The 16,577-nt window shown below is 47.0% G+C and overlaps 1 protein-coding gene across 3 annotated transcripts in view; it reads right to left on the bottom strand.

Annotated features, from left to right (window-relative positions):
- Nucleotides 1–16,577, bottom strand: part of LOC140483586 (plexin-A1-like) — a 555,554-nt gene that overhangs the window by 301,301 nt on the left and 237,676 nt on the right. For all 3 annotated transcript variants that reach the window (XM_072581816.1, XM_072581813.1, XM_072581815.1), the window contains exons 5-7: nt 13,692–13,792; nt 2,381–2,504; nt 427–580 (exon numbers count right to left, since the gene is read on the bottom strand). In XM_072581816.1, the coding sequence (XP_072437917.1) occupies nt 427–580; nt 2,381–2,504; nt 13,692–13,792 (379 nt within the window). The remainder of the gene's footprint in view (nt 1–426; nt 581–2,380; nt 2,505–13,691; nt 13,793–16,577) is intronic.

Below are 16,577 nucleotides of genomic sequence, written 5' to 3'. Positions count from 1 at the left end.
CTAGTTTAACATCCAGATTTACACACTGAATTTAAATTCCACTATCTGTCATAGACCGACCTGAACTTGTGTCCTAAGAGCATTAGTTTATCTTGGCCTCTGGATTACTGGCCCAGTGACATGAACATTACACCACAGTCTCCCCTTGAAACTGGATCACACTGTGCACAAAACCGCCACTAAATTCACTTCAATACAGCATTGCACTTAAAAAATAAAACTGGCTCTACAGATCTTGAAGGAAACTCATGAGAGGTGCTATACAAATGCAAGTCTTACATTTTTAAATGCAATGTGCAATCGGGGGACAGGGTGGCTTGTCGCAGGGGGGAGGGAGCAGGCGTAAAGTCACCAGAATTCGAAAACAGAGACACACAAGTGTAGCCTGACAAAGCTACAGGCTGCTCAGTAATATGGGACACTCACCCTGGCCTCTCGTGATCGGGACAATTTCTCTGGCGGAGGGAGACCGACAATAGATCCTGCCATCCATTATCCGAGCCTCAGTCTCAGTGAAATTCTCAAAGGAGCAGTTCACTCCTGTGGAGAGGTCGGGGACATTGCGGGTTTGTAAAACCAACTGTAGAGAGAGAGAGAGAGAGAGAAAACAAATCCTTCAGAACATGAATATTCCAACACAGAGCACAGCATGACTACTACGAGCAGAAATCAGAAAATTGCACCACGACTGCCTTCCTGAGCAATGACCTTTCACTTCTCCCATCTTCACCTGCACCTACGCGATCTGGTTAGAATGGGGGTTACAGCTCCCTCACTTGGTTTCCAATTCTGGTTTATGGCAGCTCCAACAACAGGCCTGAAGCTCAACAGCCAAACAAACCTGCTTGATCAGCACCCCATCCACCACCTCCAAACGTCAATCTCTTCACTAAGGATAAAGAGAAGCTGCTGCTGTGTGTATCTTGTGTGTGGATCCTCCAACAGCACCTTCCAAACCCATGAGTACTTCCATCTAGATGGGCTAGGGCAACAGATACATGGGAACACCAGCCCCTGCAAATTCCCCTCCACTCACCATCCTGACTTGGAAACATATCACCGTTCCTTCACTGTTGCTGGGTCAAAATCCTGGAATTCCCTCTCTAAGGATATTGTGGGTCAACCCACAGCGGTTCAAGAAGGTAGCCCACCCCCACCTTCTCAAGGGGCAATTAGGGACGGGCAATAAATGCTGACCCAGCCAGTGACACCAACATCCCATGAATGAATTTTTTTAGAATTTAAAAATAAGCAAGTGACTTTCCCTAACCCCCCTTCTCCCTCTCTTTGTCTCCCACCAATGCCTCCAAACTCTCCCTCCTGCTCTGCCTGTCCTTCTCTCCCCCTCTCAGACCTTTAGCCAGAAAGCCCAGTCAGGAGCTCCTCTGTAAAGACAATGATGTTGACAATGATCGGGTGCCAAACTCACATTCAATTCAGATCAGCAATGTCGTAAACTAAGCTTGCTCACAAAATTAAAAACACCATTGGGATGCTTGCCCATTTTAATTCAACACATGCACAGTCACTCACACACAGTCACGTACAGTGTCACATACACACATACAGTCACACACACACACAGATGTACACATACACACACAGGCATACATGCACACACAGACACACACATGCATAGTCACACCCACATGTACACAAGTACATACATATGCACACCATCTCACACACGCAGAGGGGTACACGCAGTCATTCACACACAGACATACACACAGTTACACACACAGTCTCACATACACACAGGCCTACACACAGACACACACAGTCTCTCTCTCTCTCACACAGTCTCTCTCTCTCACACACACACACAAATTACACACACACACAGACACACACGTGCTCACAGTCTCACATCTGTTTACATATAAGCAAACACACAGTCACACACACACAGAAGTACACAGTCTTTCTCTCAGACACACATGCAAACACAGTCACACGTACATACTCGCACAGTATGTACACACACACATACACATGCATACAGTCACACACATATGTAGACATGTACACACCCACACACATCATTTCTCACACACACAGGCACACACTCACACATACAGTCACACATACACAGTCATACGTGCACAGTCTTACATGCAAACACAGACATATGCATACAGGTACACGTGCACACACAGACACACAAGCACGCAGACACACACACATGCACACAGACACACAAGCACGCAGACACACACACATGCACACAGACACACAAGCACGCAGACACAGTCACACACACAGACACATACATAGGCAGTCTCACACACACAGGCAGTCACACACACAGGCAGTCTCACACAAACAGGCAGTCACACACACACAGGCAGTCACACATACAGTATCTAATGTCACTCACCAGAACCTGGGACATGGTGACCGAGATATTCCTGGGCTGGACGCTCAGTTGGACGCACTGTCGAAGGTTCGAGGCAAAACGTTGATACTCATTGGCTCGATCACACCTGTCCTTCCGAGAACATCTAAAGCAATATCAAGTTTAATAAGTCACCATCTGTCCTCAATGTCAAATGCTCCAAACTGCCAGGACATTTTTTATTCATGTTGATTTATTCTCAGGATTGTGGCCATCACCATGAAGGTCAGAATTTTGTGTCCATTCGTACAAAGGTACACAAAAAAAAGGTCGACCTTTACCCACCTGTCACTCTCACCCAGGATCTCTCCTTACAGTGAGAGAAGTGAGAGCACAGAGGCTACATTTGTTGATGGCACACTGAGAGGTCAGAAACTATGTTGTGAAGAAGACACGAGGAGTCTGCAAAAGGATATAGACAGATAGGTTGGGAGAGTGGGCTTAAACCTGGCAGATGAAGGAAAAGATGAATTGTTCAATTTGGCAGGAAAAATGAAAAAGCAAAACATTACTTAAACAGAGAACAACTGTGGAAGCTGCAGAGAGATCTAGATATTTTCGCTATGGAGGTGCCGGTGTTGGACTGGGGTGGACAAAGTCAAAAGTCACATGACACCAGGTTATAGCCCAACAGGCTTATTTGAAATCACAAGCTTTTGGAATGCTGCCCTTTCATCATCTGAGGAAGGAGCAGTGCTCCAAAAGCTTGCGATTTCAAAAAAACCAGTTGGACCATAACCTGCTGTTGCGTGACTTCTGGATATTTTAGCTCACCTGTCACAAAACATTGGACTGCAGGCCCTGCACTTATTCAAGAAGGTTAATGGGACCAGAGTCTTTGTTAAAATTTGTTAACTTAAATCTGGAAATGACATGTTTCAGTTCTACGCGACATTGGTCGGTTGATATCTCAAATACTGGGTGCGGTTCTGGTCTCCTTATTTACAGAAAGAAGTAAATGCACTGGAGGTGGTTCAGAGGAGGTTTACTAGATTGATACCCCGGAGTGAGTAGGTTGTGTTATGACGATCAATGGAAACAAATCTGTTCATTGTGAGTTTACGAAACTGAGAGGGGTTGACTTGATTGAAGTGCATAAGATCCAGAATGGTCTTGACAAGGTGACTGTGGAAAGGATGTTTCCTCTTGTGGGTGTGTCCAGAACAAAAGGACACTGTTTTAAAATTAGGGGAGTCCCTCTTTTCGGACTGACGCTGACCTTCTCTCAGAGAGTTGAGTGACTTGGGAACTCCCTACCTCAGATGATGGGGGAGGTGGGGTCATTGAGTATTTTGATGACAGATGTAATTGGATAGATTGTTGTGAGGAGGTAGATGTGAACACGGAATTCAAAACACAAACATATTGACCACAATCTGATTGAATGGGGGGCTAGACTCAAGTGGACAGAGTGGTCTACTCCTGCTTCACTTGGTTGCAAGTTGCAACATTGTTCATTAGAATCATAGAATCCCTACAGTAAAAGTGCAGGCCATTCAGCCCATCGAGTCCACACAGACCCTCCAAAGAGCACCTCACCCAGACTCACCTCCTACCCTACCTCTGTAACCGTGCATTTCCCACGGCTAATTCACCCTAACCTGCACACTCTACAGCAATTCAGCATGGTGAATCCACCTCACCTTTACATCTTTGTGATTGTGGGAGGAAACCCACACAGACACGAGGAGAACGTGCAAAACGCCACGCAGACAGTTGCCCAAGGCTGGAATCAAACCCTGGTCCCGTGAGGCAGCAGTGCCAACCGCTGAGCCACCGTGCCACCCCCATCTTTCTTTTCCCTTTGTCATTTAAAAGCCAAATTTGGCCCCTATTGAGTCACCACTCTGAGATATTTCATGCCACCCTTACCACAGTAGTACAATAGCTCAGTGATTAGCACTGCTACCTCATAGCACCTGGGGGCTCAAGTTCAAGCCCACCCTCGGGCGACTGTCTGTGTGGAGTTTGTACGTTCTCCCCGTGTCTGCGGGGGTTTGCTCCAGTTTCCTCCCACAGTCCAAAGATGTGGAGGTTAGGGTGGATTGGCCATGCTAAGTAGGGACATGCAGATTGGATGGGATAGCCATGGGAAATGCAGGGTTAGGTTTGAGGACTAGGTCTGAGATGCATGCCATTCAGAAGGTTGGTGCAGGCACAACGGGCCAAATGGCCTCTTTCTGCACAATGGGGAATCTGTGACCTTCAATTGCACTGAGAAATTTCTCCTCAGATGCATCTGCTAAGCTTTTGTTTTGACAAAGTCTCGATGAAGGTTGGCCCTTGAAGAGGTTGGGGCAACGTTAAGTGGTACCTGATTGAACAACCCATGAAAGGGCCAGCACTGTATTCGAGATCTATTAGATTTCAGATTACATCATTTGTCAGATTGTCAGCACTTCTATTGTGAACAAATTCAGCCCGAGGCTCCTTTCAATAAAACATTCAGGAATTATTAAATAAAGTGTTTACAGAGACCAGACGTGGTGTTTGCCACAGTAAAGACCAGGTAATATATCCCATGATTAAGCAAAAAATGTAAATCCGGAAGGGGAGAATTGTGGTCCTCATTCGCAAGAGGGAGATTCAAGGGGGGAATATAAGGGATTTCTTTGAAAAATGGATCTGAGGAGGTTTGTGTTGGACTAAAGGTAAGCTTGAAGGTACGGAAAATGTCAGGGGAAGTACTGAGTGTGTTGTTTTGTAGGTACAGGAGAAGTTCCCTCAGCCCTTGGAGCTTGTTCTGCCAGTCCACCAAGCTCCAAGTGGCTGTAACCAAACCTAGAGGAAACCCACACAGACACGGTGTCTTGAATTTTGCTGAAGGAGGGACAATGATACCAAAGCTTTGTGTCTTGGAATCCCTCAGGAGAATAGTAAAGGGATCAAGGGTTATGGGAGAAGGCAGGAGAATGGACTGGACGAACATATAAGCCATGATCAAATGGCAGAGCAGAATGGTCTAATCCTGCTTCTATTTCTTATATAAAAAACAAAGAACACAGAAAATTTACAGCCCAGGAACAGGCCCTTCGGCCCTCCAAGCCTGAGCTGATCCAAGTCTACTGTCTAAACTTATCACCCAATTCCTAAGCATCTGTATCCCTCTGCTCCTCACCTACACATGCATCTGTCCAGACGCATCTAAAATGAATCTACTGTACCTGCCTCTACCATCTTTACTGGCGACGCCTTCCAGACACCCACCACACTAGAATCATACAGCATGGAAATAGACCCTTCGGTCCAACCAGTCCATGCTGAACATAGTCCCACCTGCCTGCTCTTGGCCCACATTACTCTAAACCTGCCCTTTTTATGTACTTATCTTTGTCTTTTAAGTGTTGCAGCTGTACCCACATCCACCACTTCCTCAGGAAGTTCATTCCACACACGAACCACCCTCTGTGTAAAATAGTTGCCCCTCACGTCTTTTTTAAATCTCCCACCTCAAAAATTTGCCTCTGAGACTTGAAATCCCTCACCCTAAAGAAAAGACACCCACCATTCACCCTATCTATACCCCTCATTATTTATAAACTTCTATAGGTTCACCTCTCAACCTCCTATGCACCAGTAAAAATGACACAGTCTATCCAAACTTTCCTTCGAGCTCATGTCTTATGAAACATAGGAATGCTCCCCTCTACAATGTTGTGATGCCTTGGAATTTGGCATTCTTGCACATGCCCTGATGAGTGCAAGATGAGAAGATTCAGCAGCGTGCAATTCTGGTCTCCTTCCTATCAGAAGGATGTTGTGAAACATGAAAAGGGTTCAGAAAAGATTTACAAGGATGTTGCCGAGGTTGGAGGGTTTGACCTATAGGGAGAGGTTGAATAGGTTGAGGCTGTTTTCCCTGGAGCGTTGGAGTTTTGTAAAATCATCCCTGGGGTGGGGGAGTCCAGAACTAGAGGGCATAGTTTTAGGAGAAAGTGAGGTCTGCAATGCTGAAGATCAGAGTCATACTCTTGCAATAATCTACTTCAGAATTATCTGTGCTTACACAAAGGGGCTATAGGGTAAGGCAGACAGGGATGGTGGTGAAGGTGCAGTTTGATCCTTATATTAAACTGTGATCATTTAATGAGAGTGTGATGCTGGAAAAGCACAGCAGGCCAAGCAGCATTCATGGAGCAGGAGAATTGACATTTCAGGCCAGAGCCCTTCATCAGGAATAGGTTGAGAGCATAGGTTTAGGGTGATAGGGGAAAGATATAAAAGAGACCTGAGGGGCAACTTTTTCATGCAGAGGGTGGTACGTGTATGGAATGAGCTGCCAGAGGAAGTAGTGGAGGCTGGTACAATTGCAACATTTAAGAGGCATTTGGATGGGTACATGAATAAGAAGGGTTTGGAGGGATATGGACCGGGTGCTGGCGGGTGGGACTAGATTAGGTTGGGATATCTGGCCGGCATGGACGAGTTGGACCGAAGGGTCTGTTTCCGTGCTGCACATTTCTATGACTCTGGAACATCTTTCTCAGCAGAAAGACAGGATGGTCCTACAGAGAGCGATTGGGTAAACAGGGCTGGTATTTGTTAGAGTTTTGAAGAATGAGGGGCTATCTTACTGAAACCTACAATTTCTAAAAGGGACAGACAGGGTAGGTCCAGGTAAGATGGTTCCCCTGATGGGGAGTCTAAAGCAGGGGAAGGTGGGGGGGACACAATTTTAAAATATGAGAGTTCTGAAGAAGGGTCCCTGGACCCGAAATGTTATCTCTGCTTTCTCTCCACAGATACTACCATACCTGCTGAGCTTTCCCAATAATTTCTGTTTTGTTAAAATTAAGATGGTTGCCACTTAGGACTGAGATAGGGGTAAATTGGTTTTACTCAGAGGAAACTTATAGAATCCCACAGGGTCAGAAGTCACATGACACCTGTGACTTCACCTGTCAAAGGAGTAATGCTCCAAAAGCTTGTGATTTCAAATAAACCTGTTGGACTTTAGCCTGTGTCATGTGACTTATGACCTTGTCCACACACCCAGTCCAACATCAAGGCTTATACCACAGGGCTGTGGAATCTCACTGCTGGCGTATGTCTGAAGTAGAGGTTGATAGATTTGATGATCAAATACTCTGTCTTAGGGGGAGGAGATGGTGTAGTGATAATGTCACTGCACTGGTAAAGAATAGTCAGTCTGTATACTCTGAGGCTCAAATCCCACCATTGCAAAATAAAGACTGAAATTTGCTTCACTAAATGCCCTTTAGGGAAGGAAATCATAGATTCCCTACTGTGTGGAAACAGGCCATTAGGCCCAACACTGACCCTCCAAAGTCCACCCAAACTCATTCCCCTTCCCTATTACTCTACATTTACCCCTGACTAATGCACCTGATCTACACATCCCTGAATACTGTGGACAATTTAGCATGGCCAATCCACCCAACCTGCATGTCGATGCACTGTGGGAGGAAACCCACACTGACACGTGGATAAAGTGCAAAGTCTATACAGTCGCCCAAGGCTGGATTCAAACCCAGGTCCCTGGTGCTGTCAATGTGGATATTGAACCCATGACCTTGGCATTACTAGTATTAGGCTCTAACAATTAGAGCTAACCAACCAACACAATATCTGCCATCCTTACCCGGTCTGGCCGACATGACTCCAGTCCCACAGCAATGTAGAAGGAATTGACAGGTTTGATGAGCCATGCTTGTAGTAAATGACAGAGTGGGCTGAATGGCCTACTCCAGTTGGGAGGTCACAGATAAACAGTAAAGTTCCCATTAAACCCCTGCCCCTACCAAACCTCAGGATCAAGGAGACCTGACACACAAACGCCCTTTGACCCATCTCCAGCACTTGGACCAAATCAGTGACAATGGCCTCAGAGGAAATATCCTCCTGAGATTCCCGGCTCTGACGATAGTCTCACTGGCGAGTGCAATCCACTCTTTCCCCCCTAACCAATGTGTATTAATTCCTTGTGATCTCCTGCACTGAAAATTCAATTTTCCAAACGTAAATCTAAATTGCGTTAGTGTTTCTATTCATGCAGCACTGAATAATTTATATTCAGCTGCTGTCTAACAAGACACAATCCTCTTTAAACCCAAGTCACTTGATGTTAAGCCACATCGGGCTCTGTACAGCTGTGGACGGAAGCAATATCATCTTGTGAAAACAGAGAAAATGATGGCACTTGAATAATTGATGTCCCAATTTAAATGATCACAGTTTAATATAAGGATCAAACTGCACCTTCACCACCATCCCAGTCTGCCTTACCCTATAGCCCCTTTGTGTAAGCACAGATAATTCTGAAGTAGATTATTGCAAGAGTATTAACAGAAGGATTTTCTTAACCATCATCGCAGAAATGAATCTCAAGATAATACTTAAAAGGGGATTCTCTTATTCAGTTCCGCACATTCATTATCATCATTGAAGACCAGAATGGGAGGAGGCTATTCAGCCCACTGTCGTTACTCGCCCATTTCTCCATTTTTTCATGTACTTAACACCTCATGTTGCCCCATCACTTAAAGCTCTTCTTTTCCATGAGGATTTTATCTTGTTTTAAATACCGCGATTGGTCTCACAACAGATAGGACACTGCTTCCCAACAGTGAGAGGGAATGGGGCTGAGCAGGAGGGAGTGGGAGGGGGAAGGATTGTGGGGCAGGAGGGAGGGAAAGGTGGAGAGATATAATATATATATAGAGAGAGAGAGAGAGAGAGAGAGGCAGGAAGGAGAGAGAGTGAGAAGCAGGAATGAGAGGAAGAGGGTGGAAGGAGAGAGAGAGAAAGAAAGGAGAGAAAGACGGAGGGAGGGTAGAAGGAAGAGAGAGAAGGGCAGGAAGGAGAGAAGAGGTAGTTGGGAAGGAGAGAGATGGACGGCACGAGAGAGAGAGCAACTAGCAGGAGATAGAGAAGGGGGGCAAGGAAGAGAGGTAGAAGAGAGAGAGGGTGAGGGGTGGGGGAAAGGGAGAGAAACAGAGAGAGACAGCAAGAGAGAGAGGGTAGAGGAAATACTACTTGACAATGACTTCTGAAAGAGGGAAGAGTTTGGCAATAACTCAGGATATACTTTGCTCCACTTAGTTACTCATGAAAGTGAGTTTGAAACCAATCTACAATGAACATGATTGTGCTCAGAGCTTGATTCCTTTCCTATGGAAAACGTTATCTGGGGATTGCTCTTCCTGAGTTCCCTAATCTTCCAACTGGGGAAAGGGAATAGAATCCACCCTTGTCCTTTTTTTAGGAACTGTTTACCAAATGAATCTGGTCCCTGGGTTTGATGGCCCTCTCTGACAATTCACTCCAGTGGGTCATCACATCATTGCCTCCTGCCGCCTGTGCTAAGTGCTACCGGGCTGAATCCAGGCCCTGTTCAGTTTACTATAATTAACAGTGCACTCTCAGGTTAAGCTTCTCTCTTCTGTTGAGTGTTTAACAAATCTCCTCGCCCTAACCGCTGCCCAAATATCACTGAGGTTTGTTTTTAAGCTGAGTCCTCAGAACCCACAAGTCTAACATCGAAGATCTTTTCCCAAGACCTGGGGTTGATGCTGAAGCTAATAGATTTGGTTAGAATGCAGGCACTTGCCAAGTGTTGCATTTCACCTTCAGTGTCCTGTTATGCTGTTAAACATGCAGTGCTAGCTGCTCAGTGCTGTGTCAGACTGTAGAAAGCTTTGGAGCTGAAATAGCATAGAGCAGCTAACGATCAAGGACTCAGCACTTGGCACCAACAACAAATGCCTGGCCCCAAAACCCTTTGTTCCACCATGAGAACACATCCAGTTAGAGTCAGGGGGGTCTAAGGTAAATACAGGCACCCCACAGTTTGCAGGCTTCACTCTCAGGGAAGGACAACATGACCAGCTCTGTTCCCAAGCCCAGCTGAGGACCACACGTCAAGGGTCACTGTGTTCCCTCATGGGAATCCTCCTCTGTTGACTCCTCTCAGGAAATGCTGTCTGGTGAACACAGTTACAAGAGGCTGAGACTGGGAAACACCAGGGCTGGAGTCTGTCGGCCTAGTCAGCTCAGCTCTTGACCGAAGTTCCAAAGTTCCACTCTCGGGATGGCATGGTGCCTCAGTGATGGGCACTGCTGTCTCACAGCACCAGGGGTCCTGATTCAATCCCACCCTCAGTCATGTGACTGAGTGGAATTTGCACATTATTCCCATATCTGTGTGGGGTTTCCTCCAGGTGCTCCGGTTTCCTCCCACACTCCAAAGATGTGCAGTTTAGGATGGATTGGCCATGTTAAATTGCCCCATAGCATCCAGGGATGTGCAGATTAGGGTGGAATGGCCATGCTAAATTGCCCCATAGCATCCAGGGATGTGTAGGTTAGGAAGGATTGGCCATGCTAAATTGCTCATAGTGTTCTGAGATGTGCAGGTTAGGGTGGATTGGCCATGTTAAATTGCCCCATAGCATCTAGGGATGTGCAGGTTAGGGTGAATTGGCCGTGCTAAATTGCCCCATAGTTTCCAGGGATGTGCAGGTTAGGGTGGATTGGCCATGCTAAATTGCTCCATAGCATCCAGGGATGTGCAGGTTAGGGTGAATTGGCTGTGCTAAATTGCCCCTTGGCGTCCAGGGATGTGCAGGTTAGGATGGATTGGCCATGCTAAATTGCCCCATAGCGTCCCGGGATGGGCAGGTTAGGGTGGATTGGCCATGCTAAATTGCCCCATAGTTTCCAGGGATGTGCAGGTTAGGCTGGATTAGCCAGGCTAAATTTCCCCATAGCATCCAGGGATATGCAGATTAGGGTGAATTGGCCATGCCAAATTGCTCCATAGCATCCAGGGATGTGCAGGTTAGGATGGATTGGCCATGCTAAATTGCCCCATAGTGTCCAGGGATGTGCAGGTTAGGGTGGATTGGCCATGCTAAATTGCCCCATAGTGTCCAGGGATGTGCAGGTTAGGGTGGATTGGCCATGCTAAATTGCCCCATAGTGTCCAGGGATGTGCAGGTTAGGGTGGATTCGCCATGCTAAATTGCCTAGGCAAAAGTGAGTCTTGGAAGTGAGACTTCAACCAATAATTTGACAACCGACAACTCGAATCGACTGAGGTGAGCATCACATACTGAGATACAGCTGGGCTTCAATACTCTAGTGACAGGACAGTTTTGCGGGAGGTCCCAGAAAGCAGTTGGTATCTATAATCAAATAGCTCTTCAGGGACCAGTATCCCATCGTCAGTCTCCCTTTATTTCCAAGTGCGTAGCCTTTGACAACAGCACTGCCTCTCACCGAGTCATACATTCTGGGGCCTCAAAATCCCTGACATTCTCCCTTTTATGTCAGCCAGGGCTCCCTGACTGGACCAGATCAACAGCCCCATTCAAGGAACTCATATTCTATGAGGTCCAGTTGACTGACCTGGTTACAATCTCCACACAGAGGAGATAAGATGGTCAGGGGCAAAGGGGAGCGGAGAAAAGTTACCATTCAAGGTGAGAAAAAAAATCCACACTTAATTAAACTTGATTTCCATTTCTGGCACAATTTAATATAAAATGCAGAAAGTTGCAGACTGTGCATATCAGAGCAATATATTTCAAATTGGTAAAATGCATCTGCAATGCCACTGATTAAGCTCTTCTGTAACAAGAGAAAAGTGTCCATTAACACTTTGCATTTTTATTTGGTCAGCAAAGAAAGACAAAAAAAATGAGAAGATTAATGTCATTTCCATTTTCAAACATTTTGTACACCCATCGATCGCAATAAGTGTCAGTGGTTGCCCTGTAGAGAGTGGCAAATGGGCGATAATCCAGCTTGCATAAGTCACGTCAACATAGGACAGAGGAGCTGGGTGAATCTCCTGTGTGCAGGAAGATCCCACACACTCCCTCACTCACCCGCAAACTAACATTCTGTCCCTTTCAGCAGGAAAAATAATAAAGAAGCATATTATCTAAATGGCAAGGGGTTGCTCTGAGATGCAGAGGGATCTGGGTGTTCTAGTACATGGATCACAAAAGATTAGTGTGCAGGTACAGCAAGTACTAAAGAAAGCTAATAAAATATTCTTGCTTATTGTAGGGAAAGCAGGGAGGTTGTGGAGGGTTTTGGTGAGACCACTGCTGGAATACTGAGTACAGTATTGGTCTCCTTATGTTAGGAAGGTTCAGATGTAGTCCAGAGAAGGTTTGTTGGATAATACGTGGAATGGATGAGTTATTGCATGTGGACAGGTTGGACAAACTAGGCTTGTATCCACTGGAGCTTACAACAGGAAAAGGTTAGATCGTTGAAATATATCAGATCCCAGAAGGTGAATGTGGGGAGAAATTTATGGGAGCATCTAGAAATAAGAGCCACTTTTGGCAAATTGGCAAGGCAGAGATGGGGAAATCATGCCCTAGTGACATTATCACCTGACTATTAATCCAGAAACCCAGCTGATGGCCTGGGTTCAAATCCCACCATGATAGAATTTTAATTCAATAGAGAAAAAGAAAGTATCTGGAATGAAGAGATGAATGATGACCATGAATCCATTGTGGACTGTCAGGAAGAAAACCCATCTGGCTCACTAATGTCCTTTAGGGAAGGAACTGCCACCCTTACCTGGTCTGGCCTACATGTGACTCTAATAATGTGGTTGACTCTTAACTGTCCCCTGGGCAATTAGGGATGGGCAGTAAGTGACGGACTAGCCAGCAATGCCCTTATCCTGTGAGTGATTTTTTTTTAAAAAGCGATGCATTGAAGAATTACCAGGGATGCGTGGGAATGGGAATTGGACACTACCTTCAGATCAGACTCTCCCAAACATACTTCTGGACACAAACTTCCTCTACCAGTCAGAATCCTAACATCACCTTCGACATCCTCAGGGGTCAGGTCGGCACACGGCTACTCTAACCACTCCTACAAACCATGTGACCACCACTTCTACCAATACAGTAGACCATGTGACTGTCCTCCCCCATCACCTCACCTCCCAGACCAGTCCTAACCTGTCCATCTTCCAACTCACATCTCCACTCCACCCTTCCCACTGACCAATCACAGTAACCCCCTACCTGCATCCATCTATCAGGGGATTTGGCCTGTCCCTCGGATGCTGCCTGACCTGGCCATGCTTTTGCAGCTTGATATCTGTTGAGTCTGGCGTCCAGCATCTGCAGTCCTTACTGTCTCCAAGTTATTGAATAGGGCAGTGGGCTCGATGGGCCATTGAATAACAGAAAAATAAAACTGTGGGAACTGACCATTCACTGTCTCTCACTCCTAGACAGCTTCCAAACCCGAGACGGTGTTAGTTGCAGGGATTGACGAGAAGCGATCTACTTACACATTGTGCAGGACACACCAGCCGCAGTGTGGATCGTGGGAGCCCAGGCACAGCTCACAGCTCTCGTACTGCTCACAGCTCTCCACCGGCACCCTGCTCACCTGTCCGAGCAAGAAACACAACACCGTCAGCACAAAGACTGGCATCGCCATAACAAGGTCTCACATGGTCAAGGTTGGGACACCCTGTCACAGGGCAGACCAGCTCCCAAGGTACTGCACTGAGTAGGGCTACTGGATGTGGATGCTACAGTACCCTCTCCCATTCAACCACTTCCCCCCGCCCCCCCCCCCCCAACCCCACTACTCGACTGCCAAATTCCCAATCGGGTCTTCACATGATAGCTGGAATGGCAGATAAAGTCACAATGACTGCATTGAACAGTATCGCAGTTAATATAGCAAACTATCTTCTGCAGTAAATGCCTATTAATGCATAGATCAATTCAATAACTAACCTCGGCCCGATCCTGAGATGTGGAGGAATTTCTTCAGCCAGAGGGTGCTGACTCTGTGGAACTCATTGCCACAGAGGGCTGTTGGAGGTCTGGTTATTGAGCGCATTTAAGACAGTGATAGATAGGTTCTTGATTGGGAAGGGGGTTCAAGGGTTACAGGGAGAAGGCAGGAGAATGGGGTGAAGAAACAGATCAGCCATGATCAAATGGCGGAGCGGACTCGATGGGCCGAATGGCCTAATTCTCCTCCTCGATCTGATGGTTTTATAGCCTAAACTATCATCAGTCCATGTAGTCTTAATCCAGGACCAAGCTGCATCATAATTTTATTCACTAGCTCCCCAATCACTTCCACAATTATCTCCTTCCTTTTCTGGGAACACTATTTCCCCTCGGGCGACTGTCTCTGTGGAGTTTGCACGTTCTCCCCGTGTCTGTGTGGGTTTCCTCTGGGTGCTCTGGTTTCCTCCCACAAAGATGTGCCGGTTAGGGTGGTTTGGCCCTGGGAAATGCAGGGTTATAGGGTTGGAGCGGGGAGGTGGGTCTGGGTGGGATACAGCATAGGAGGAGGCAATCAGCTCCTGCCAATTCCAATCAACCCACCCTTGGTGCTCCTTCTGGGCAGCTCTGGTCAATGTTTTGAAAGTTCCTGTTGAACCTGTCTCTGTCGTCACTTCTCAGAAATCACAAAACAAACTCATTGCGACCACAAAATGAGTCCTTGTGTCCTCCCTTAACGTGCCTCTTCGAGACGCTGACCTCGCAGCTACAGGGAGCATCCTCTCCTGCTTGACTTTGTGGATGATTGTTCATCAAATCTTTGAACCTGCTCTCCTTTAATGGGTAACAAATCACAGCTTCTCCCTCATGCCCCTAACAGTGTGCAGTCCAGGCACTGCACTAGGTGTCTGACTCTCTATCTAACGCGGCGATCCTCATCTGGAAATTATTCATTGACTCGGCAATAGACTCTTTCAGAATTACCATCGCTTACTCTGAGGGGCATGAAATTTCCTTTCAGAAACAGGCCCTTGTAACAGCGAGTGTTGCTGGCGGATCCCGCTGTTTTATTATTGCTCATCCCTTGCAAATGACTGAACAACTTCAACAAGTAACCTCTGCGACCCTGCCTTGCCTTTGCACGGCCGATTAGCTTATGGCTGAGGGAAATTATTGGCACAAGGAGGGTTTGTTGGCGGTGACTTATGCCAAGCCATAGGCTGGCAGCACAGAACTGGCACCGAACCCTGAGCTGTTGCCATGTCTCTGCGCCCCCATTCCAACCACTGCCACACGCATCACCATGGCAAGCAGAAAGTTGGCAGGCGCCACGCAGAAACCAGCCAGGACTGCGGGAGAGAAATTCCGCTCCTTTCTGATCCCCTTCCAGAGCCAATCGGCATGTCTGCAGCTTTCACTCTCCCTGTGTTGCCCTTCAAGGTGAAGGGATCAGGGTGAAAAACATCACTCACACTGTCATCCTTACCTCTTGCCCCAAAGATGTGATGCCCTCAGTTTATGGAATGAGGGATCAGTGGGGGTCCTGCTCCTCCCATTCGCTACCCGGTGACCTCCATTGGAAGGCACGAACAGGAACAAGTGAGGTTGTGATGCTGTCACAGTTGACTGCACCATTGAGAAGACCCTCTCACAGTCTTATCATAGAATCCCTACAGTGTGGAAACAGACCCTTCAGCCCAACAAGTCCACACTGGCCCTCCAAAACATATCCCACCCAGAACCATTCCCCTACCCTATTACTCTACATTTCCCCCTGACTAATGCACCTAACCCTACACATTCCTGAACGCTATGGAGAATTTAGCATGGCCAATTCACCCAAGCCTGCACATCCCTGGATCGTGGGAGGAAACCAGAGCACCCAGAGGAAACTCACGCAGACAATAAGGAGAATGTGCAAATTCCACGCAGACAATCACCCAAGGTAGGAATTGAACCTGGGTCTGTGAGGCAGCATTGCTAACCACTGTACCACCAGACTCAATACCAATGTTACCATAAGACAACTGAAAAGCTGGAAGAGTGACGATCTGCTCGCCTGACAATCCCGCAAGAATCCTGCTCCTCCATCATTTCATTCATCCCTTCCCAAGAATCCCCTTAAACAGGGAATGCTCAGTACTACATGACAGACCTGGTCCCTTCCTCCAGTCGTGGGAAACATCCAGCACTGCGAGTCCATCTTGTCATCCGATGTTATTGGGAAAGCTCATTTTCCTTCATGTTCATAGAATCCCAACAGCGTGGAAACGAGTCATTCGGCCCAACAAGTCCAGGCCAACACTCTGAGGAGCATCCCATCCTAGCTCAGCAACCCTGCACTCTCATGGCCAATCCACCCTAACCTGCCCATCTTTGGACTGTGGAAGGAAACCGGAGCACCAGGAGGAAACCCACACAGACACGGG

Source organism: Chiloscyllium punctatum, chromosome 12, assembly GCF_047496795.1.
Source record: "Chiloscyllium punctatum isolate Juve2018m chromosome 12, sChiPun1.3, whole genome shotgun sequence".
Taxonomy (NCBI): Eukaryota; Metazoa; Chordata; class Chondrichthyes; order Orectolobiformes; family Hemiscylliidae; genus Chiloscyllium; species Chiloscyllium punctatum.
The sequence above is the reverse complement of the archived record's forward strand: the minus strand, read 5'-3'. Positions and strand labels throughout refer to the sequence as shown.